General features: G+C 42.8%; 1 protein-coding gene across 3 annotated transcripts in view; it reads left to right on the forward strand.

Moving 5' to 3' along the window:
* Window positions 1-25,363, forward strand: part of LOC137149665 (insulin-like growth factor 1 receptor) — a 267,209-nt gene that overhangs the window by 197,315 nt on the left and 44,531 nt on the right. For all 3 annotated transcript variants that reach the window (XM_067543216.1, XM_067543217.1, XM_067543218.1), the window contains exons 4-10: window positions 4,446-4,591; window positions 6,111-6,255; window positions 11,396-11,610; window positions 13,708-13,834; window positions 16,068-16,306; window positions 18,337-18,504; window positions 18,707-18,911. In XM_067543216.1, coding sequence (XP_067399317.1) covers window positions 4,446-4,591; window positions 6,111-6,255; window positions 11,396-11,610; window positions 13,708-13,834; window positions 16,068-16,306; window positions 18,337-18,504; window positions 18,707-18,911 — 1,245 coding nt within the window. The remainder of the gene's footprint in view (window positions 1-4,445; window positions 4,592-6,110; window positions 6,256-11,395; window positions 11,611-13,707; window positions 13,835-16,067; window positions 16,307-18,336; window positions 18,505-18,706; window positions 18,912-25,363) is intronic.

The raw sequence follows: 25,363 nt of genomic DNA on the forward strand, positions 1-25,363 counted from the left end.
AAAAGGGTAGAACAGTAAGAGTCAGTTTGAGGTTTTAGCTTTTGATTCAGACTGATGTGCCTCTTGGTAGGAAGTGGGGGGGTGTTGTGGCTCTGTTCTTACATATATTTCAAAAACAAGATTTTGGCCAACAATGCCACCCAGGCCAGAGCCTTCCTCCCACGGCCTCGATTCGAGACCATGGCCGCCATAATCGCCGGTCTACACAGGTCCCCCATGACGACAGCCAGGCACTGCCTCCAGCTGTTGGGACATATGGCGGCATGTACGTATGTGGTGAGGCTGGCTTGCCTCAAACTCAGGCCTCTCCAAGGGTGGTTGGCCTCAGTATATGTACCAGCGAGACATTCACTGAACTTGGGTGGTCACTGTTCCCACCCCAGTACTGTCCTCCCTGGATTGGTGGAAGGAACTGGGGGAAGTTCTGAGGGGCGTTCCCTTCAGAGACTTGGCTCCATCAGTAACTCTGATTACGGACGACTCAGATTTGGGATGGGGGGCCCACATCAGCAGTGACCTGAGCACCCAGGGGCTCTGGTCGACAGACGAGAGGTGTCTTCACATCAACGTCAGGGAGCTCAGAGCAGTTTGCTTGGCCTGCAAGGTCTTCCTCAGATTTCTGAGGGGCAGAACGGTTCAGGTCCTCACGGACAATACAGCAGCCATGTTCTACATGAACAAGCGGGGGGAGGGGGCGCGCTCCTCGGCCTTGTGCCAGGAGGCCATCCGTCTTTGGGACTTAGCAGTGAGGCACGACTTTCATATATCAGCCTCTCACCTCCCGGGGGTCAGGAACAACGAGGCGGATCGCCTCAGCAGGTCGTTCTTACCCCACCACGACTGGTCACTGCACCCGGAGGTGGTGACTTCAGTTTTCCAAAAGTGGGGGGTTCCCCAACTGGACCTGTTTGCGTCATCCTGGACCAACAAGTGCCCGAGGTTCTGCTCGCTCCAGGTTCGCGAGCCGGGCTCCCTCTCTGACGCGTTCCTTCTAGACTGGACAGGGACCTTCATGTACGCATTTCCCCCCATTCCGCTCCTGCCCCAAGTCCTCTTGAAAATCAAGAGAGACAGAGTGGACATCATACTGATTGCACCTGCGTGGCCGAGGCAGCACTGGTACAGCATGCTGCTCGACCTGTCTATCAACACGCCGATCCCGCTCCCGAGGCGCTATGACCTGCTCTCATGGGACCAGGGTCGCCTGCTGTACCCGGACCTGGACTCCCTCCATCTGACGGCATGGAGACTCTGTGGCTGACGAAAGGAGAGAGAGCCTGCTCTGTACAGGTCCAGCAGGTTCTGCTGGGCAGCAGGAAACTTTCCACTCAGGTGGTGTACTGGGCCAAGTGGAAACGGTTTACCTGTTGGGCAGAGTCCCGGGGCATCCCACCGAGCGGTTCGCCCATACAGGTGATTTTGGAGTACCTGCTCCATCTAAAGCTCCAGGATCTAGCACTGGCCTCCCTGAAGGTGCACCTGGCGGCTATTTCGGCCTTCCACCAGCCAAAGGAAGGACGATCCCTGTTCTCCCACCCCATGTCAGTCAGGTTCCTCAAGGGGGCGGAGAGGCTATACCTGCAGGTCCGTGACCCGGTGCCTCCCTGGGATTTGAACCTGGTCCTCACCATGTTGTCAGGACCCCCCTTCGAGCCCTTGGCTGCATGCCCGCTGCTTGTCCTCTCTTGGAAGGTAGCCTTCCTGGTGGCCATTACATCAGCTAGGAGGGTCTCCTAGTTAAAAGCTTTGACCTCGGAGTCCCCTTACACGGTCTTCTACAAAGATAATGTCCATCTGAGACCCCACCCGGCTTTCCTGCCTAAGGTGATGTCTCAGTTTCATTATAACCAGGATATCTTCCTCCCCATGTTTTTTCCTAAACCGCACGGTTCCGAGGAGGAGCGGAGATGGCACTCCCTGGATGTCAGACGAGCCCTGGCCTACTACATCGAGCGGACCAGGCAGTTCCGGAAGTCAACACAGCTGTTTGTGGCAGTGGCGGACCGGATGAAGGGCTCACCAGTCTCCACTCAGTGCATCTCCACCTGGATCACTGCCTGTATCAGAACCTGCTACGAACGGGCAAAGGTGCCGCTTCCAGGAGCTGTGACAGTGCATTCAACCAGAGCCCAGGCCTCATCGGCGGCCTTCCTGGGAAGAATGCCCCTGCAGGACATCTGCAGAGCAGCGACCTGGTCATCGGTCCACATCTTCATGTCCCACTATGCCATCGTACAACAGGCAAGAGAGGACACGGGCTTCGGCAGAGCCGTGCTGGCAAGGGCGGCTCAACGCTGATGCCTACCCACCTCCAAGGTATGGCTATTTAATCACCTATAATGGAATGGATATGAGCAACACATCTCGAAGAACAACAGTTACTGGTAAGTAACCCTGTTTTATTTCCTACCAATTGCTAATATAGAGGAATTCTCAGTACTGTAGGACTGCATTGAAAAAATTCTCCATACATATGGTCTGTATTGTAGTTTCACCTTTCTTTGTGCAGGTCAGTTATATTCATCATGTGGAAATCTCCACCATTTACTTTATAAAGCTAGAGAGAACGAGAGAGTATCATCCAAACAAACATCTTCCTAGGAAAATTTCCAGTTTACGTTTAGATGCAAACAGTGTTATTCTTTGCTAGCTTGGAGTTAGATGTTTACCTGAGAAACTATTTCCCTGCTGTTTGGCCTGAGCTGCTAGTATTGGCTGTTTAAAAACACTCTCATAAAACAGTAGACACAGCTTACCTTATCACTGTTTTGTGTTCAGGGGCAAAGGCGGAAAGGTGTTGGTAACTCAAGGTCAGTTACCTTGTTTTGTCCCCCGTTTCCCAGAGATGGTGTTAATCAGGAATTGCAAATGAGTTTCTAGCATTCTTTGTACACTTAGTTGAATGCTTCTTGCATGTGTTCAGCTGCTAGGGTTTGTGGCACGTGATGCTGTAACATTTGAAATAGGAGCTCATGACTAAGAAATGGACGCTCTTTTCTTCTATTGTATCAGTGCACGTACTTCTCCAAGCTGTGGAGGAAAGTGGGTTCAATTACTCTGTAGGTAACAAATAGCAAGTCCATGTTTACCCGTGTGCTGTCAGTGGCCTTCCTTTTTTTCTGTCATTTTGCTTGTTTCTCTCTCCTCCCCTCCCCCCAAAAGATACAATGTGAATATAAGTAAAAATATTACTGGTCATAATGAAAGATGGAAAAGTGGTGAGATTAAAGCAAGGAATGATAGGATTACATTTTACCTGGAAGGAAGAACAATCCCATATTGTCACAGGGGTGGTGGCCCATTTGTTAGATGTACATACTGAGGTTAGTATATGGGCAGTGCCAAGTGCTGAAGTGCTTCTTGGTTTGGTTCATATTTTCTAGACCTGGACTTAAAACTTTGATGAGAAGGGGTGGGGGAGAATTCTTGTCAATGTTCCCATTCTGGCTCCTCACCCAGCAGATCTGGGCTGGATTCGAAGGTTACTGTGGAATTCTGTTGCTCGCTCTCTAGCTCTTACACATGCACACTAAGGCTGGGGTTTTCCAAAGGTGCTGAAGGAAGTGAGGTACTGAGGCTAACCTTCTTAGGCTCCTTTGAAAACTCCAGCCCGATTTCGGTAGCAGAGATGTTCACTAGAGCATTTCCTAGAGCGCCACCCGTGTCTGAGAGGGCAATAGCTTTTTCTATACCAGGGGTGGCCAAACTTACCCTTTGAGCCACATACAACAATTTTCAGAAGTTCGAGAGCTGGGGCGCACCTGCAGGGCCTCCAGGCATAAGCCTTGTGGGGTTGTGATAGGGCTCGGGGCATGGCAGGCACACGCCCCAAGCCCCAACACAGGGCAAAAGCCCAGAGGCCTGACAGGCGCCTCTCATGGGGCAGAAACCTCTAGCCCCATCATTCCACCATGGGGCTGAAGCCCTGAGACCCCTTTTCCTGCTGAGCAGAAACCTCTAGCTCCCACCACCCCACTGCATGGCAGAAGCCCTGAACTCCTCACCCCAATCTGTTAGGTGGAAAATGGTGAGGGGGAGGTGCTTTGGGAGCTCCTCGAGCCACACTTTAACTGTAAAAGTTCCACATGCGGTTTCCAAGCCACAGTTTGGGCATTCCTGTTCTATATTCTGATAATTTGTCCTTCAATGATGCTGCATTAAGGGTAGGAACCTTAGAAGATTTCTCTAATAACTGTTTTCCCTAGGGCACTTATTATGGGAGTCACTTCTCTTCTCAGAACCCATGCAGTCCTGGGTGCATGAGGTATTTGCTTTTCTGCTGGGCCTCTTCTGAAAAATGGTAATTTTCCTCCCAGTTTGAGGGATTTATATTTTTTAGGTTGCAGATAGAGAAGTTCTTGCTTTCCAAACAATGCAGCAGCACTGGTTGTGGATTGAAAGCCATGTGTTTTTGTTTATTTCTGGTCTCCCTTCCTTCCCAATAGCCTGTTCTGCAGCCCTTGCGAAGGGCCTTGCCCAAAAATCTGTGAGGAAGAGAAAACAAAGACTGTTGATTCTGTTACATCAGCACAAACGTTGCAGGGATGCACCGTCCTCAAGGGAAATCTGCTTATTAACATCCGCCGTGGGAGTAAGTAACATTCCTCCTAAGTGGAGCCCTTGATGAGGGTCCTTTAACTTTCTATTTTCTCTGTGTGTGTCAATACAAATAAAAAAAAACCAAAAAACTCCAAACCTAAGCAGGATCCTCCAGAGGATCGTTTGTTTTTTACTGGCGCTCCAGCTGCATTAAGGATTTCTTCCGGAACCTCGACATGGCGGCGTTCTCTGGCATGGCTGTAGACCAGGTATTTAGCCAGTGGCAAAGCTTTCCTCTCTGTGCATGAGGTAATGCAAACCCCGGTTTACATTCTAACGCTGCTCTGCCCAGCACTTGTCATTACTGTGTTGGTCATATCGGGTACGTGTCCGAACATAAATGAACTCTAGGTACGATTTGTCAGAGTCGTGATTCATCAGCTGGGAAAATTCCAACGGGCGCTGAGCTTTAAAAACCATTGCAAACTTTGTTGTGCATTCAAAGGAGTGTGTGGGGTGGAGTGCTTTGAATTTTTGAGCCTGTGCAAGATGGATTGAGTTGCCTGTGAATACCACGTTTTCTCCTAATAAGCAAGGGGGTTGGAAACAGCTGTGTGTGGATTGTTTTAATTCTGTGCTTCACATCTTGAAGTAGACCTTTAACTTCTGCAGGGAGATGGTCTGAAGAACTTTTATTTACGTTAACCCATTCAGCTCACTCACCCTGTGGAGTAATTGATTTTATTTCTGAGTTCTGTACAGTAACATAAATTGGGTCCAGTTAAATGCTTAGATGTTATCTCAAGGAATTGAAGAATATTCCTAATGTACTCCCTCCCAACTTCTTTCAGGTGATAACTGGCCACATGATATCCAGGACTTCCATGGTCCTTGCCCATTTTGGAGAGTGCCTCCTATACAGCTTCAGTGTAACTAGTACACAAGCGGTAGAAAATCTAGACTCTGAGCCATGAAGCTGTTACGACTTCACCGTCATTGTTTCAGCATCCGAGGAGCAATGGCTGCTTAAATGATGTAGCTATACCTACCCTATTTTTTAAGTAGCCAGGAGATTAGTATCCGTTTTGTTTGTTGAGAATGATGGCACAACTCGGTGGGGTTTCTCTCAGCCTCTAGTTTGATGTTGTGCTCTTCAGTTGATCATTTCAGTCTGAGCTAGCTAATGAGCTTTACCTCTGTCACAGAGAGTCACAGCAGCTGGAGTTTCACAGATGTCTAAATTAACAGCTGCATATGAGTCTTTTCAGCCTTGCCAAAAGGTAGGCTGTTGAAAGCTCAGAATTTGGTCCTGGCCGCTAGCATGGAATATTCATGCAAAGGAAAGCGTATCTGTAAGACAGTTATAAATAGAGTTCTGATAGTGCCTTGTTTTGCACTCCACCGATCTGCCTGCATAGGTAAATGATGATACATGCTGGTCTGCAGCAAGGTGAATCTGTATTTTTGTTTATAAAAGCAGTGAAGGTATTTATTTTGATATGCTAGCCCGGCATTGAGCAAAGTGCTGACTTAAATGGGTATGAATTAGAATTTCTTTTCCTTTAATGTAGACAATATTGCCTCTGAGCTGGAGAATTTTATGGGTCTGATTGAAACAGTAACTGGGTATGTGAAGATCCGCCATTCCCATGCACTAGTCTCCCTGTCTTTCTTGAAGAATCTGCAATATATTTTGGGAGAGGAACAGTTGGACGGGTAAGTGTTCAAACACAATGAACTAATACTTGTAGAGGCAGCTTTGCTTTAACAGAAAGCTACAGAAAATAAGTCTTATAATGAATATTTTGTACCATTTATGTATTCTTTATCTCCACTAATATGCAGAATTTGTCTCCTACCAAAAAACAATCATCATTCATTTCATCCTCTAACATGCAAGTAGTTTGATTAAGTTTTTAAAGATATATTTATGGCAACCCTGTTGCTGCTTTCTCTCGTAGAGATTTTTTTTTTTTTTTAGGAAGCTGTACATTTGTTAAGCATCATTTTCTGTTGTATTAGATATGTTCTGGTTTTTGATGCTCTAGTGCATTCAGAAATGAACATCTTCAGAAGTGGTTGCTCTTTTAGCATTGCAGTTTGTTAGTGTTGTATCCTTAACAGAGGTCTCTGGAATGTCAATTGGAAGAAGATTACAGGTCACTAACGACAAGATTAGGGAGTGCAACTGAAACCAGCTTGTGTAGCAGGAAACGGCACTTAAGTGAGCCAGCCTTAAAATACTAACGTGAAACTAATTCTCCTTATCTAGAGACAGGGAAGCAGGATATGGAGCCTATAAAGTAATCATGATCCACTGAAATATTTGCTGATAAACATTATGGGTTTTTCTTAATTCTGTAACATTCCATGTAATATGCTTTGAATATCCCGTCATGCAATTGCTGTATAAAACACCACCTACCATCCTCACCCCTGAAGGTAGGTGGCTGAAAGAGCAGAGGTAGGTTTAGCTCCTGCAAAACTCAAGTTTGAGATGCTCAGGTAGGATGATGTTCCTTTGGAAAATTGCTGCACTCCCTTTCTCTCCCCAAATTAAATAACTTTCCAAGTTCAAAACAACACTCTGGAGGAGAAATGAGCCTTCCTCGCTAATGAGAGATCCAGTAAAATAAGAATTTTGGGAAATTATTTAGGAAAATGTGATGGGAAAGGTTGCCTGTCTCTGATTTATCTGCCCTGACAGGATAAAGTTACAGCATAAGGGATTCTTCACAACCTCCCTCTTTTTCTCAGGCTACTCTTTGGTCAGTCTTAAATTCTTAAAATTCCACCATCTGACACAGCAAGTTAAAGGGCAGCTCTTCATTCTCCACTAGAAAAGCACACTGTCTTTTTCAATAAGAACATTGGCTCTTTGGAAAAACGTGTTTCTAATTGCAAATCCAAGAGGCTTGTCACTTTGTCTAGAACAAGGCTCTTTCAGCTACTTATGATGTGGCATACTCAAGTAGATACTTACCAAAAAAAAAAAAAAAAAAAGCAAAAACAAATTTATAATTGGAGTATGTTCAGTAGTAATTATATTTATGGAATCTCGTATGTCAGCAAGCAAAACTGATAGGAAAGAAACAGTAGTGCTATGAATCAAGTTTTATTAATTTTGTCTGCCTGGTTTCACAGTGGAAAAACCAACAGAGAAACTTAGAAGAGAGGAAAATAGGGGTGCATGAAGGAAGCAGAATTGATCCAGGCTAAGGAATTATTGCGATTGCATGCTGCTTGGGTCAGGGACGATCTTCCTGTGTGTTTGGAAATTACCTACACATTTTGGGCACTATCGCAATCTAAAACACAAATTTTCAGAAGTATTCAGCTTAGGGCAGAGTTCCCCTGGGCAGTGTCCACTGACTCGATAGATGCCTTTGAGGAGCAGTGGGCACTGTTGGGATTCTCTTCTCAGAGTCCCCATCTGGTCACCTGATCTTCAACTTGAGACTTTCACACCCATCCCCGTTCGTTGTCCCCCACAATTATTTGTGGCCTGCGTTCACTGGCTCTTCCCCCCCCTCGGTTGAGGGGAAGGCCTTTAGCTATGGACGGGCTTAGGCCTGCCATCTGTCTCCCAGAACCACAGTAGGCAAATACCATCCAGCTTCTGCAGCAAATGAAGACAGAGTCTTACAAATGGTCTCATATACTACACTGCCCTGATTCATTTCCCTTAGCTTTGTTGATCCTGTGCACTGAATGAGGCAGGGTCTTGTGGACAAAATTGCATGTGATCATGTCACTAAAGACGGTCTCAGGAAGCTGAAAATCTGTAATTCTGCCAGTCCCTGTTCCTAATTCCATGGAGGTCACTTCGCTTTCCTGGTCATTCTGGATTGCACATTGCCCTCTCCTAACAATAGACTGATCTGGGTCCTTGCCTCTCCCAGAATGAACTGTGGTTCTATCCTTTCCTTCCAGGTCATCCTATAAAAGAAGGTGGGGGCTGCCCAATGATGATGAGAAGATTTGCTGCGGTATTTTTGTTACCTGAATCATTATAAATTTCAGAGCGCATATATGTAGCTCGATGAAAGTCCCATTGTGGCTGCAGGTGCTACATGAAAATGTAAAATGTGTGGTGCGTTTCAAAAACTCAGCCAGTAGTGCCCAGTTATCAGTGTGTCCTGTGACTTAAGGTTGTACATCAGCTGTGTGATGACACTACCATGTGGGTACTGCAGAGAATGTGAACATCTATTCGAGTTCTTTCAGTCCTGCTGCAAAAACTGGGCCTTGATTGTCCACAGACTCCTGTTCATAGGTTTAAACTGCCCTCCTTCAGGCCACAACATCCTCTCTCTGTCAGTTCGTTTCTGCCTTAATAGCTGATTGGCAAAAGATTCTTTTATTCTTTCCTTGCTGTTTTCCTTGACATCCTAACTCCCCCCTCCCTCACCCCCCTAGGCTGCAAAGGCCAAAGTCTGATATAATCATTACTTCTAACTTGTACTTCCAGAACCCTGAGTATGCTTTTTGTCTTCTGCAGCACCTTTTCAGTTTCTGCCTTGGTTTACCTATCGTATGATTGGAATTGTATACAGTATTCTAGCTGTGATTTTGTTGGTTCCTCGGCTGGTGCCAGAGTAGCTTCCACTAATTTATACTTGCAGGGAGTATATATATGCCTGTAGAACTTGTTTGCCTTAAACTGCTACTCAGACTTGTGCATATGGTTTTAACATACTATCCACAGTTAGTCCCAACTCTTTCTTGACCTGTTCGCTGTAGTCTAGAGTACCAACAAGAATGCTTGACTTACTCCAGTCACTTGAGTGTCTTGAAAACGTAGTCATGTCTCTTTTAAATCAGAAGTACCACATTTAGCTCTAGTATCTCAAACACAAAGTAACCCTGTTGTGCGTAGGAGACCGGATGGAAGGCGTTAAATTAAACCTGGTGTAATAACTCTGGAGGTGCTTTTTTGTACTAGCTGCATCTAATTTTGAGTCCTGCTTTAGGTTTTTCTTTAAAAAAAAAAAAAAAAAAAAAAAACTCATCTGTCATCATTTATTCACATGAATATTGATAGTGCACGTTTCATCTCATTAAAGGTGTTCGGGAAGTTGCAAGCTTAGTTTTTGCTCATCGACTGCAAAGAGATAGTAGAGTCTGACATCCACAGTCTCTCAGTACACATGGTGAACACAAACTGCAGTTTTGCGTAATGCTTGTTTTAAAAGATGTTCTCTTGGTGAAATATATTTATTATTACTGAAACCCACACGTATGCTTGGTCTTCAGTTGAATTAGTCAACAAAAAGCAGGTGTATTCACTTTGCTCAATCCAATTTGAACCCTGAACCGCAGTGAGGTGTATTTGTTTTGTTAGAAATAAAGTTCCAGGTACTTGGGGACACTTGGAAGTAGGAGGAGCAGGCGGTTGCTGTTTTTATATAGCTCTTTAAGTGCACTCAGCACTTTGCCCTAAGCAGAACACACACAAGAGAGCACGGCAACTCCATCCCAAGGACCTTGCAGCCCAAATAAACAAACGATTCCATTCTGTTGGCTGATTCGCTGGGTTATTGAGGTGTCATAGTTGTGTAATGTAGGAGGAAACAATACTGAAGGAAAACTATAAATGATTGTGTTGATTTGCTATCCGCCCTGGTCAGTCTGTTCTTACTGTCCTGCAGAAATCCTTGTTGGAGTTACATAGTATATTTTAGAAACAAGAAATTTACACCAATGTGACTGCATTGATAGGGGGACACCAATGCAAAGCAAGGCTTGCACAAATCACAAGGTGCAGTGCATTTATATTTGGGATTTTCACCAGTGTAGTTAACATGGGTGCAGATTTCCCTAATATTACAACAATCATTTAAACATGCCCTTAATTCCCTCTCCAGTCCCTTCCTTTCCCAACCTCAAAATGAAAATGCTTCTGCAGGCTCTTTTCTGCCATGGACACTTGAAGATGCTCTGGTCTGCACCCATCTTGCCATTTCAGCCCAGTGTGGAATTTACACCGGCAGCTTGCATTGGTATTCATCGAAGTTAAGGTGTGCATGTAACTCCGCTTGTGCACTGAGAGAACAGACCCCATTGTGTGTTAGAAAGTGGCTGCAGCAGGTGATTGGACCATGGTGGTTCAGAGCTTTAAAGCAGTGAAGGTTTGTGCAGTGCACGGCAAGAGTCACTTCAGTGTGGCTATTTATTACCAGCCACTAGTGTATGAGAGCACAGTACTTGGTAGAACATATGTGATACTTATTATTGGACCAACAGATAAATTACAACACACTGTCTTTCAGGAGAAGAAAACTCCTCATTCAGCTCATGTAACACAATTTAGCAACACAAGAAAGGATGCGGCATTTTCTACCTTTCCATTTTATCTTGATGACCTAAAGTACGCACACGTTTTCTGCTATACAATATGCAAGGCTGTCAAATCTTATTAGCCATTAACATGGAAAATACATTGTAGATATCTCTTCAAAGGGACATGTATTGACTGTTGTATGTCAAGGAGTGGGACAGAAATAAAATACAGTACAACTGTATTTTGTATAGCATCTTCCATACAAACTTCGTTGTCAAACGCATACAGGAGTAAGGGAAGCCTATGACCAGTGAATGGCAATCTGGGAGTCCCATGTTGCAGCCGTTTCCCTTTGTACTTGTTGAAAAATTCAAGGGAAGCTCTTTTCCTAGGGGGAAGAATCATTTGCTCTCCTTGTAGGAGACAGAGAGACTGGGCAGATGTGATTGGTTCATGTCAGTAGGAGGATTTTTCATTTAAAAAAGGAATTACCCTTGTGTTCAGGTAGTTTGGACAGGAATTACCCATGAGCTGATGGTAAAACTAACTTTGCCTTTTAAAATCTCTTTGTAGGAATTATTCTTTCTATGTGCTTGACAACCAGAATCTGCAACAGCTGTGGGACTGGAACCACCACAACCTGACAATCAAAGAGGGGAAAATGTACTTTGCATTTAATCCCAAACTGTGTGTGTCTGAGATTTACCACATGGAAGATGTGTCAGGAACCAAGGGACGGCAGAGCAAAGGAGATATAAATCCAAGAAACAATGGGGAGAGAGCCTCTTGTAAGTCAAAGATGATAAGGCGAATTAACTTGGACTGAGACCTTGTACAAGCTTTAAAAATAAAAACAACTCCACTGAAGAAAACAGAATGCAGAAATTAGCCATTAAAAGACAGTGTCCATTTTAGTTCAGCGGTTCTCAGACTGTGGTCCATGATCTACAGAGCTGGCTGATCACATATAGATGACTGTTTCCAGGTGCCTAATTAAATTGATGAAGAAAATGCATTACTTTCCTAATACCAATTTTGACAGTGATTGATGTAGCTATGGGAGACCATTTAAAAAAGTCCATATCACAAAAGAGTTTGAGAGTGCCCAATTCCATCGCTTTACCACACCACAATCGTTCACAAAGTAATCTTTCCCCCTTATTTGTGGTATAATCTGGTTTTAAATGTCTTCAATGATGGAGCTTCCACCACTTTCTTTACAAGACAGATCCATGCCATCATAAATATTAGGGGGAGAGGGAAATATCTGTTTAGTTTCCTGATACTGAGGAGACTGCAAAATCTTTTTTCAGTGCCTATTTATTTTAATGCAAAATAGGTTGCTCTATTTTCGTACTTCTGGCTGGCCTCTGCTGGTGAGTACTCCTGCTTGTCAGTTTCTAGAAATATTCATTAGAATAAATCTGCTGTGATTTGTTTCCATGTCAAACAGAGAATAATTTGAGAGAAATATTTCCCGTTAGTTCTACAATTTTTCAGAGTTACAATGCCTTTTGTGTCTGTTTTGGGGCTCTACGGAAACATAGTCATAAAGGGCATGATCCAAAACCCATTGAAGTCAATGGAAAGACTCCTGCTGCTTTTGGTGGTCTTTGGATCAGGCCTTTTGATTTACAAACAAATCTAAAATCTATCTGTCATTTAAAGATTGCAAAGAAAATAGGGTTTGCAGGCCTGGCTTTGCCCCAAGACTCCTACAGCTGATGATATGTTTTGTCTGTTAGGTTGTTTGTGGTGTTCTTGGAAATGAGTAAATTAAAGCATATCATGTTTATAAGTAAAACCCCCTTGTGCTGGACGGTGTTTACAAAACTAGGACACGTACGCGGCGGAATGTCTTTCGGCGTGATGCGTAAATGCAGATGGTGCAGATCATCATTGTGCAAAGGAAGGAGTGTGCTTACATTCAATAGACTGAGTGCTCACAGCCCTGGAGGAGTTACAGATGCACAGCCAGTCCCTACCACTACGAGCCTAGTGCCAGCCACTGCCTGTTCCTTAAAACTATTACAAAAAGCTTTCTGACTCTCAAAAGGGAAAAAAGGAGAGAATTAACAAAAGCTAAATTGCCTTTGAAAAGATAGCAGCACCAGCAGTGCCAGCATACATGAGGGTGAAAACCTCTTTATTTTTCAGAGCGCTCTACTAAGATGTTAAAACTCACTCACAGTTGACACTTCACACACAAGTTCTCAGTCCAAGAATTACGTTTTTAAAGCACTGTTTTGTTTCAGGACTGGATGGCTATTCATCTCTAAGTTGCTGGCTCAAATCCAGCCCCGTGTAGTATAGCGACTGGAAGCTGCTGCCATCAAATGGCTGTGCTATTATATGAAATGAGTTTAATAGTTCTCATCCCAGTGCCTAATAAATAGGAATTCAAAAAATACTAGTGCAGTTGCCAGAGATTGCATGGGCCATAGAAGCTGGTCTTTCCTTTTAACCTGGAGACTGCTCACTTAAACTCAGCATTTAAACTCATAAACAGAATAGTAGAAGGAAGTTTGTAGTGTTTCTGTACTGGTCCTGTAGATAAACAGGACTTTCATTCCCAGAGACAATCTTGATCACCTTTTGCCAGCATTCTAACCACACACATAAAAACGTTATATATTTTTTTTTAAAAGTACGTGTTTCCATGTATCCTAAAGTTACTGAACTCTCTCTAAGGATTTTGGAATAAATAGAACAAAAGTAGCAAATAGTAGGTTCCTGCAGTACAATGGCGGTGGATGCTATCAAGACCCCTAAACTAGATAACACCGAAGCACACAGTATTAAGAAACGCAACAAAACCCAATAACTAAGATGTGAATTGAACTAACCTGGCCACGGTTACCAACTGTCATTTGTTTATGCTGTAGGTGAAAGCCACATTCTGAATTTTGTCTCCAACACTACTTTGAAGAACCGGATTAAGCTCACCTGGGAGCGGTATCGCCCTCCAGATTATAGAGATCTTATTAGCTTCACTGTTTACTACAAAGAGGCGTGAGTATGCGTGTTCAGAGACTAGTGATGTCATTCGGGAGATAACAGGCACAGTGGGTAGGGTTTCTCTCTTGACTGTGTATGTTTATTGGCTGAATAAAGTGAGTCAAAGTCCCTTGGGCAATTTTTATTCTGTGCAGTGTACTCACTTCATCCTCAAGTGCTCCTTCCTTTCAAGGTTCTGTTTGGACACTAGGTACCATACCCAAAGTACCTCTTAACAGAGAGTCGTGTAGGGGCTGTTTTCTGGCTTTTCCCCCAAAAAAAAATTCAGGGGGAACTTTCAAATAAAAAGAAATCCCAAGTGATAGGAAAGGCTTGCCCATTATCTGGGTGCTTTTCTGCATTTATTGGAATCTCTCAATAATACGTGTGCTTATATGCCAGTTAGCCCTTTCTTCTCCCAGCCATGACACTGGCGGGATTGGAGACACAGTTTGGAGTTCTGGTTTGGAGCCTGAGTTGTAACTAATTGTGTTCTGGGTTATTTAGGTTATCTAGACTGGACAGGCTGTTGCATTGATAGCTGCTGCTGATGGAGGATTGGGGTAAGGTACAGGGGGGAGCTGACTCCCACCCCACAACATGCACGCATACAGATCCCTTTGTATCGGGGATGGGCCTGAACCAGAGCTGAAATCCTAATGAACACACGTTCTCTGTCCCCTGCACTCGAGTGCTTTGGGAAATGATTGGCTCCAAAATACGATTTAGGCTCATTTCTCTTTCTCCTCCAAAATGAAAAAAATTTTCTGACCCATGTTCCCATTTCATCTGCTACTTAAGCAACTTTTCTAGAGGGGACTTATTGCCTGTGTCCACACTGGCCAGCAATTTTTGGTACATCAACCACTCACGAAGGGACTAAATCTGCCTTTTTGTGGTCCTTTCCCTACTCCATTCTGTCTCTAATCTCAGACCAGATTTTCTCTCTGTTGTCCAGAGCTGTTCCACAGTCTCTGTGGAAGTAATAGTAAGGGAGAGCAAAGAAACGCTTCCAACGAGAAACCTATTAAATCAGTCAGCTACACTGAGAATCTGGTTTGAAAAGAGAGAGAAGTAACTGAGACGAATCACAGTGAGCAACGTCCTGGAGCTATGTTGTGAGCAAATGAAGCTGGATTTCTATTAATACCACAATATTATCTAAACAAGTTTATTGCCCCATCACCATGAGTCTGTAACATGGTGTGCCTTCAGTGTTGACATGTCCATGCTAAATAGTCATTAAATAAAAATAATACCTTTGTATAGAGTTGTACCAATAATACAATTTAAAATGAATCAAATGTACAAATTATAATTGGGTGTTTGCCTAATGTCAAGAACGAAAGCAGCCAGTAGGCTTCAGAGCTACCAGTCAAAGTAGTAGCGAGATCTGGATTTTTGCGGCTAAAATTCTACCACTGTCAGTAATTATTCTGAGTCACGTCTGTTTAGTTTGTGCCTAGATAACCTGCAAATATAAAGTCAGAAACATTTCACTGTCTGCTTTTGAGAGTAAGCTAGGGCAATGAGTCAGTGTTCTTAGTTTACATTTTAGTTGACACAGTAATCTGCAGCTGTGTAACGCAGCACATTTATATTGAGTGCATGACATTTTCTTCTGTACCTACATGTGAATATGATTCGATCTTATGGCTTATCACCTCTACCACAAGATACTAGCAATTTTTTATTGTTTTGTGGCTAGTTGTATTTATAGAAGGAGAAATAAGGACTTTTTATTATTCCATTATACGGGGAAGGGAATATTAGTTTGGCTAATCTACCCATTGTGTAATGCTAGATACCCTTATGCAGGTTTCTTCTCTCCAATGCTTATTGGCCTATCATTGACTGTTTCTGTTTCTGTTTTTTCTCTGCTGACAACAGTTACACATTCTCTCTCCTTTAGAAGGGAGTGATTGAATTGAAGATAGTTGTTCATGCTGATAAATTATCTAATAGCTCTCCTTATGTGGGAAGGGGAAGTAAGCAATGAGTACCTATCTCCTTCGCAATGCCTGACAGTTGACAGAGGCTAAATCCTGCAGTTAAATCTGAATGCCTAGTTTTATAGCCATTAGAAATAAAAGACAAATCTAGGCTCTGGGAATTTTTATAAAAAACAAACAAACTTTTTTTTTAGTTTCATTGGTCTGCGGCTGATGTGAGATTCCCTTGTCCATGTTCGGGTGTTTTTAAGAGGAAGTAGAAGTACGATCAGTGCCATTTCCTTTTCCTATTTCAGACCATTCAAGAATGTTACAGAATATGATGGGCAAGATGCTTGCGGATCGAATAGCTGGAACATGGTGGATGTTGATCTGCCCCCCAACAAAGAGAACAACCCTGGGATTTTATTGCAGGGACTGAAACCTTGGACTCAGTATGCCATTTATGTCAAGGCTGTTACTCTCACAGTGATGGAGAACCACCACATCCATGGAGCAAAGAGTGAAATAGTCTATATACGCACCAATGCTGCAGGTAATGTCCGTGATGCGTGGCACTGTAAAGGTGTCAACAGGCTGGGCTTTCACCCACTCAGATGGAGCTTTAAAGCTGCATCTGTAATTTATTAGCCCTGGATTGTGGAAGAAACTAAGTGCATTGGAAAACATGAACAACTTTAAATTCTTGTTACTCAGGAAATCCATTAGAGGGGCCCCCATGCATTTTAAATACATTGCAGTCTCACTTAAGGTCATTTGTGATATTCTTCCCAGAAAACATTGCAGTGAGGGCGGACAAGGGTCTGTCTGTCAGCTATACAGAGAGGAACACAGGGTATTTGTTGTTTCACACTTGTGTACTTGCCTTTAACTCGGACCAGTACAACACAGCACTGGGTGAACATGTTCCGTTCAACTCCACCTTTTGTCTACAAAAAGCTCTCAAAATTAATGGGACTTTTAACTAATCTGGCATCGAAGATGAATTATTAAAAAACCAAATAGCCTGATATAGTAATTTCTGAAACGAGAAATGGGAGAAGTTCAGGTACCCAGAAAGTACAGTGAGGTGCATGGTATAAACACCTACTCAGATATAGATAAAAGCTGGCTGCTACCTTTAAGTGTCTGCTGCCTTTTGAATAGACCATAATTTTGAAATCTACAAGCATGTTGCTTGCCTTTAAATTAACTTTTGGAAGGCACTGAACATCAGATCATCCTGTTTACCTGGAAAAAAGCTATTAATCTTGGCTGTGTTCCAAATTGTGTATGATAGGTGAAATACAAGCGTGTGTAACCCTACGTGCATTTTAAAAAACTGTTATGGGATTTGAAGTCACTTTTTTTGCCCTATATCTTCTAAAGCAATCGAGGTTTTGCTCTTATTCTAAAGCTGTTGGTTTTCTAGTGCATGCAATATAAATTTGCCTTGGAGTACGCATTGGAGACCTTAAGCTGTAGAGACGCCAAAGTTGATGATGCTGCATTGGTGAAAGGGACTCTTGCACAACTGATAAAGAGCCTTTTTCAATGCTTATCCCTTGACAGGTGAGAGAGAGGCACGTGTTTTTCAGCGTTGAATTCAACAAGTCCCTGGCAATGCTAACTGAGACAACTCAAGTTTTTGTTTGCTCAAAATCAGGAGAAAACACACCCTCTATATTTTGACTTTTTTCCCCCCAATTTATTCTATACAAACGCTAGCTGAGAACTGCCACTGTTGTTCATATAGCATAACAGCAAAAATACAAGATGTCTATTTTCAGAGTGTGACTCTGACAAGGAGAGAATTAAGTCAAATAATTAGAAAAAGTTGCCCAGTGGGATTTGCCTCTTATGACGGTATATACATTCTGTAAAATAGCCAACATAGAGGTGGGGCGACCAGTTAGAACGTCACTCTGATCAGACCTTTTAAGAAATGTCCTTGTATGTTTTTGGATGTTGTATCACCCCAAAATTTATCACACAGATCTGCTGTTATGAATTTGTTGCTGTGGTTTGTTTACTCCACCCCCTACATTTCTCTCTCAACACAATGCCATTCATAATTTCCCATATGAAACCTCAGGTTATAGCATTCTAAATGCTCTTTGCATAAACCATTGCTTTTATTCAGAAAGCGGCAATTAAAAAATATGGTACATTGTTAGAACTGTGCAGAAATTGGATTATATGGAGTAAGGAAATCAGAATGTGATTAACTTGCTTACCAGGGCACTGTTTCAGACTTCAGGCCAAGTTGCGTGGTCATTATTCAAGCATTACTTTGGAAAGTAATGGTAGCTTTGCTGGCTTAAGGATTGCAAAAGTTGGCCCTTACACGTTAAGGAAAGTTGTTGAATACAACATCGGATCGCTGCTGTAGGGTGGTGGCTTTTAAAACTTCTCCATCTGTTAACCGGGGGGGAGTCAGCAGAATTATTGGTTCCTGAGAGGTGGGACGAGCTGTTTTTCAGAGTGATGCACAAAACGGTTAATCAAGGCTTTGTTTCTCAGCTTTTTATCTTTCAATATGAGTTGTGTGTAAATGCCTATTTTTTCCTGTTCCTTTTCCCCTAGTGCCATCTATCCCACTGGATGTTATTTCAGCATCTAATGCCTCCTGTCAGCTAATAGTGAAATGGAATCCACCCTCTCTCCCCAATGGCAACCTGTCTTACTATATTGTACGGTGGCAGCAACAGCCTCAGGACAGTTATCTTTACCGGCATAACTACTGCTCCAAAGGTAAGGGAGCTGAAAGCAGCTATGTGTTAACATGCCTGAGATTCATATTATTCACATGGCCAGCACATGCAGCTGCAGCTACTTGCTCTCCGTTGTTTCTGTGACTAACAGCCATTCTAGGGGGAAGGATAGAACCTGGATCGTGAATTGCACCCACTGGTGGTAAGGGAAAAGCCTCAATATCTGGTCTTTTCTTTTAAAGATAAAGTCCCAATTCGGAGATATGCAGATGGGACCATTGATACAGAAGAAGCAACTGAACCCACCAAGCCAGACGGGAGTGGGGGGGAGAAAGGACCCTGCTGTGCTTGTCCCAAGACAGAGGCCGAGAAGCAAGCTGAGAAAGAGGAAGCAGAGTACCGCAAAGTCTTTGAGAACTTCCTCCATAACTCCATCTTCGTGCCCAGGTAATAGAAGTTGGATCTTTGCTCTCTTCACAGGGGGGAGCGAGCCACCTGGGGCCCTCAGTATTGACACATGGAAACGTTTTTGAATGGAACCTTAAGCACAGAAATGCTGCCTCATAAGGAGGGAGGGTGATCTGCAGTCTTTCTACTTCACAGCTTCTCTTTTTCACTGATTTTTTTTCCTCTGTCTCTCTCCGTTTTAACTAATGATAATAGTCCTTATCTATGTTGTTCAAGAACCTTTTTGTGGTTGTTCCTTTGTCAGTTCAAGGGCCATTTAAGGTGCTCTTCACCTGTAAGGGTTTCAAGGATGATCAGCTTGTGGCAAAGAACTGGCTTCTAACATGATTTTTCTGTAACTGACCTTTTAAATGCTTAGATAACTCAACTTGAAGATATATCTGGTTTGGAAATTAAGGAAATATTGAGGCATTGCAGAATTTGAAATGGTTGTCCTTTCTAATTCATATCTCTGCACTAATCAAGGAGAGTGTATTGGTTTCCTGGGCTTTGACTGTAACCAAGAATTAAATGTACCTACTCTTTCATGATAACATGGACTCAGAGCAGCCTGAAAGGTCTTAGCTTTAGGAGTGTGGGTCTCTGGAAGCAGAGGAGTTGCCTCAGCCGAGGGGCGGGAGTGACCGAACAAGAATGCGAACAAGGTTTCAACCAAAGAAATATTGCTCATTTATTTATTCATTAGTAAAGAACAAAGTACATGGACATAACTAACACAAACGCAAAATCAGAAAAAGATACAAAGATCTGTTTACAGACAGATGGTCATTTGTACAATTTCACTACTTATTGCCTCATGTTTACAGATAAATGGTCGTTTGTAAACTGTGTTTACAGACAGATGGTTGCTTGCCAACTCTCTCTTATAGTACACAATTCTATTACTTACTACCTCGTGCTTACAGACAGATGGTCACTTGTAAAATCCTAGTTACTCTTCACAGACAGATAAACAGACAGGTGTGTGTTTGTTATCTTAAAGCACGTGTACTTTCATACATTACCAAAAATGCTTCTCTCTTTAAGCCCCTTGGGCCGAGTCGACTCTGATAAGTGTTACCCATTCTTTGGATGCTGCTGGTTCATAGAAGGGCTCAGTCCAGCTACCGAGGATCCCAGCGGGCTGCAGTCCAAAGTGCAACTGACTTTCTGGGTTTAAGTACTCACAGGCTGATCACCAAACTGATCAGCTTGATCAGTATGTAACCAACCAGTGAGCATTTCTGCTGAGTCATCCTGACTTGTAGGCACTTTCAAGTGTTACTTAGCCAGGTGTAGTCAGCTCTGGTCAGCTTTTGTTTTTATGTTTGCCCTCTATTTGTGCTGTGCTAGCACCCGGACAGCCATTATCAGGTCCTTCCAGCCCTTTTCCCAAGCTATATACTTTACTATTCTATCTTAAAGCACAAAACCCATTAACTATTCTTTTTATATTCTACGGATAAAGGCTGCTGCTTACATGTTAAGTGGAAACATAGCTATTAAACTCCTTTTTATATGGCATCATGGAGCAGGTATTACTGAATTCATCAGTGGTTTTGATACTTGAGTTTCTAATTTACCTCTCATGAAAGCTGTTTTTACTTAAGATAATTCGATCATAGGGCCAGCATACTGTGTGTAGCTGTAATGCTACTATGTAAGCAGTCTGCTTTAGATCGTGCATGTAGTCTCATTGTCTCTTTTGGCTGGTGAGGAATATGGTGCAGTTAATGTTAAACAGGACTTGGGAGCATACTAAGGTGTGGTCTTCATGACAGAATAAGACTGAATCATAAAGAAAATGATTCTGTTCTCAAACTTAACTTGTAACAATCTTATTTAAGACACTCTTAGACTGTAAGGCAGCGATACTCAGACCTCAGTGGTTCAGGAGCCAAATTAGTGATGAGCGTTACCCATCTCTCTCTCTGGTGTTCTCTCTCTCTCTCTCTCTCTCTGTGTGTGTGTGTGTGTGTGTGTGTGTGTGTGTGTGTGTGTGTGTGTGTGTGTGTGTGTGTGTGTGTGTGTGTGTGTGTGTGTGTGTGTGTGTGTGTGTGTGTGTGTGTGTGTGTGTGTGTGTGTGTGTGTGTGTGAGAGAGAGAGAGAGATATGCTGTAAATATTCTACATAATAATCTTGCCGCAAGATGCCTGGCCAAGGATTCTACAGTTGGTTATAACATAGTAAAAGCATCCTGATTGGTTAATAATTAAATCACACACTGTTTTAATATCACGTGCTGCAAAGGCACATTAAAGAGCCACTTGCAGTTCTCGAGCCTCAGTCTGAGTATCGCTGATGTAAGGTCTTCAGGGTGCAGGGACCATGCTCACCCCAGGATTTGTACAGCAGCTATCACAATGGGTCACTGACCTTGACTGAGATCTCTGTGCACTACCACAATACAAATAATACATCATATTGCTTCTTGGTGATAGCATCTTGTTGTGGTCCTGAGCTGTTGTAGATTCACTCCAATTTTGCCTGCACTACTGATAAATTAGCAGACCAGATCCTGAACTCACCAGGGGTTGTGTCAATCCTGAGCCAGCACCTTATGATGTAAACGAATTCGCATTTTGGCCCACTGTGTGGATAGTGGAAACCACATGCAAGTTATAAATTGCCTGAAGTGACGTATTAGTTTTATAGAGGAAAAAAAAAATTCTGTTTAACCAAAACTTTCAGGCATTTGAAACATCACATTCAATTTTTCTGGTGTTAAAATTTCTTGGACTAATAAAAAAAAAAAAGAGAGAGAAAAATAAACCTTGAACAGAGGCTGTAACAAATTACTAGCAACTTTTACATGCTGTATTTTTGCACTGTTTTGAAATTTAAATGGGAGCAATTCATAAGAAAGCCTTGAATGCTTTACTGTTCTCTTCCCCCATTTCCCCCCCCCCCCCCCCCCCACACACACACACACACACAAATCTCAGCTTGCTTTCATAATCAGTATATTTTTCTTTTCAGTGATTTAACAGCAGGATCAGATAAGATATGAGACTTGTAAATAGCTGAGTTAGTTAAGTGACTTTTCAGAAGTCTGAATGTCAGGGAAATGTGAGATTTCTCCATGGAACAAATCTGAGCAACTTGTTACTTGCAGATGTCTGGTTTTTTTCCGTTTTTCTTTCCCTGAGGGGGAAGTTAATTCATGTGCCAACATGAGTCTCATTAGAAGTGTATTATGTTTCCAGCATTCTACCTGGGTCTTGCCTGTCTTTGGGATGTTATGAAAGAAGCACAGCGTGGAAATAAAAGGATCTGACCATGCAGTTTTCAGGCTGCTTAAAAACCAGTATATGTGTGTGTCGTTACATCATCCTGCCCTGGCCTGTTTGTGATTTCTAAAGGGCCCACTGTACAAGATTGCAGCAGGAAGGGTAGGGTTGGGACAAGATCATTTTTATTACTGTTGGAGCTGCGTTTACAGCACTGTAAGAACCATTACTGGGCATCTTTCCTTTTGTTCTCTAGCGAGCACCGAGTTAACACTCAACAGCTGAGAAGCTATAACTTTAAAATTAGCACATAGTCAGAGGCCTGGTCTACATTTAAAAATTAAATCAACCTCACTACAATGCTCAGGGATGAGAAAAATTTCACACCCTTAGCACCGTCATTAGATCAACATAAGCCCAGGGTAGATGGGGCTAGGTTGACAGAAGAACTCTTCCATTGGCCTAGCTACCCTAGGGGAGGTGATTTAACGACATCGATTGGAAAAAAACAAAAAACCCCATCGATTTAGGATGTTCCTGTGTTACAGCACTGCAGTGACACAGCTGCTGCTGCTGTAATGTATGTAGTGTAGACACACTTTAAGAAGAATAATTAGATTTTGCACTGACATATCCATTTCTTTTAAAGCTCTCCTTTTTTCTTTTCAGTGATTCTATTTTCTCATTGTTTGCTATCCCCTCCTCCCTAAGAATAGATGGATTTTTATGTATTTTCTGCCAGGACCTTCCTTTATTTTTGTCTGTCTAGTTTTTTGGGTACTACTTTTTCCTCATTTGTGTGTTCCAGCAAAGCCGACAGCTGCTTGACAGAAAGTCATTGATGTCAAATCCCTCAGTATTTTAGTTATGTTTGCCTTGTGGTTAATCTGTGAGTCTGTCTTTCCCTAACGTGACTGCATTTTTTCGCCTAGGCATTTTGTGTTTTTATTTAATTTTAAGTTTTTTCAGAATAAATGTAGGACCCTGTTGTAAATTTTTCAGAAGACCGTCAAAGAGTGAATCTTAACCCATCCTCTAAAGGTAGTGGTACGTAAAGTCATGCCGTCTGGCTCTTTGGTCACCAGGCTGTGCTCTTGCATCAACATGTGACTTTGTGGTTGACTTTTATTTTCAGACTCACGGCTTTTTGTCACACATCTGCGCAAATGTTCTCTAATTCAGGAGCAACCATCTGTGTTCTTTTTTGCTGGTCCAAAGGTTTATTCTCTGCAGTGGAGTAAGGGGATGAATGATGATTCTACCAAAGCACAGTAAACAGGCCTAGTAACTTCTCCAGTGATACTAATCATCAAAGAGAAGGTGTGTGCTTGCGTTCACTATGAAATTCTCCTATTTCCTGCTGTAGAATTACTAAGAACTTGTCTCTGCGAACAGTTGGTTCACAGCGAGCTGGGGTGTAAATCTACATTGCGCCAGCCTGCCATGTAAGATGTCGCTTACTGCCACCTCGCACTAAGAGTTTCCTAGTGTGCTATGATCTACCCAGCTGTTGAAATGGGAGGTCGGCCCACCACACCAGGGGAACTTGTGGAGTGCAGCAGTAGGACCCAAGTAGCAATTTAGCGCATGGCAGATGCGAAGTAGATTTGTACCCCAGCTTGCCTCTGTTCCTATAGACAAGCCCTGCGTTGAGCTGATGGCATGGGTGGGTATGTTGCTCGCATCTGTTGCTCAATAACACAGAGTAGTCCTTCTCTTGTCTTTGTATTTATCAGTTGATTCCTGTGCTGTGTTTTGCCTGCCTCGTGTGAGTCACACGTGTGCTACCTGAGACTCATTAGGATTTGAGGGAATCTTAATGAATGCCTTAAGAATTTCATTCAGCCTCTGCCACTAGATTTCAAAACCAAAGGTGCCCATAGTTGTTTGGCACGCAGCTCTGATGAACTCTTTGATATGGCTGGATGTTCTGAGACTCTTTATTTCATAGTAAGCTACTTCTGTCATCTAATACGTTTCCTGGTTGATGGGAACACTTATTGTAGTCATCATGCCCACTTCTTGATAGGGAATGTGTTGAAATCATGACCTCACTGTAGTAATTCAATAGACTCAGCACTGGCCTAGTAAGAGACCATCATTGTATAAGTGGTATAATGTAAGATGAGGTATAATAAAAGAAATCTCTTTGGTGTGGATTCTTCCGTGATTTCTCTCCCTGCCTCACTCTCTGGGTGATCTGGTACTTCAGATCAAAACCAAGACCCCTTTTGATTAGGATTGGAGGATCTGGAAATTGTCAGCCTGCTTATGTGGTCTGCGTTCCTGTGCGAAACAAAGACTCAGATCCCAAACGAAAGAACCTGTGACACCTCTGATGTGCAGTTGTGATGTGCGGTGGCTGCATTCACTCTATCATTTACACCTTGGCTCCATGTTAGTGATTATACTGACACACAGGCCTGTCGGCACTGTCAATCCTAAAACATGAAACGACAGAAACTGCAGGATCATTGCTGTAGAGCACTTATTTTTTAATTCAGTACGTAGGTTATGACAAATGTTTGTTTTATTTCCATGGTTCCGTAGGTGCTCATGCAACTTTACAGACAAAATCAAAAAGCTCTTTTCTGAGGCATGTACATACTATTTTCTGTATTTTTTTTATATGTCGTTTATTGTGCGAGCAGGATGCTCTCACTCCTTTGCTCACCACTTCCCTTACAGAACAAAGAAGCTGTTAACAAACATATCTTAAAAGCCAAACATGTCCAGTGACTGATTATTGCTAGTAAAGCACAGAGTAGTGCAAGAAAATCAAGCCTCTAGTGCACACTGGTTGATGTTTAGCTCATTCTGTGTTGAGAAGTGCTCATTGGGCTGCTGATTTGCAAAGCTGCCTAGTGGCCTCATTTCCGTATACATCTGCGCTAGATAGTGTGCTGATTGTCATAAGGGCATGGCTGTTACCTTCCACACTTTTTAGTTTACATCCTGGTTTGCTTCCTCAACACAGTAAATTAAGCAGTTTTTAATTACTATATTTTCATCATAACCAGAAAATTAAAAAATGGAGCTCTACAATTTTAATCCAATAGGCTTTTGGATGTTTTTGGCTTTTAAATCTGTACCATCTAATTTTATTTTGAGCCTCTAGCGCAGCCTTTAGCATCACCATCATTAAATAGGGAACCAGTTTGCTTATATAACAACCTTGGGCCCATTTTTGCCATTCAATACATTGACCTCAGTGGGGCTTGC

Source organism: Emydura macquarii, unplaced genomic scaffold, assembly GCF_026122565.2.
Source record: "Emydura macquarii macquarii isolate MOO-44397 ecotype Brisbane River unplaced genomic scaffold, CSIRO-AGI_Emac_v2 contig_799, whole genome shotgun sequence".
In the NCBI taxonomy this organism is placed as follows: Eukaryota; Metazoa; Chordata; order Testudines; family Chelidae; genus Emydura; species Emydura macquarii.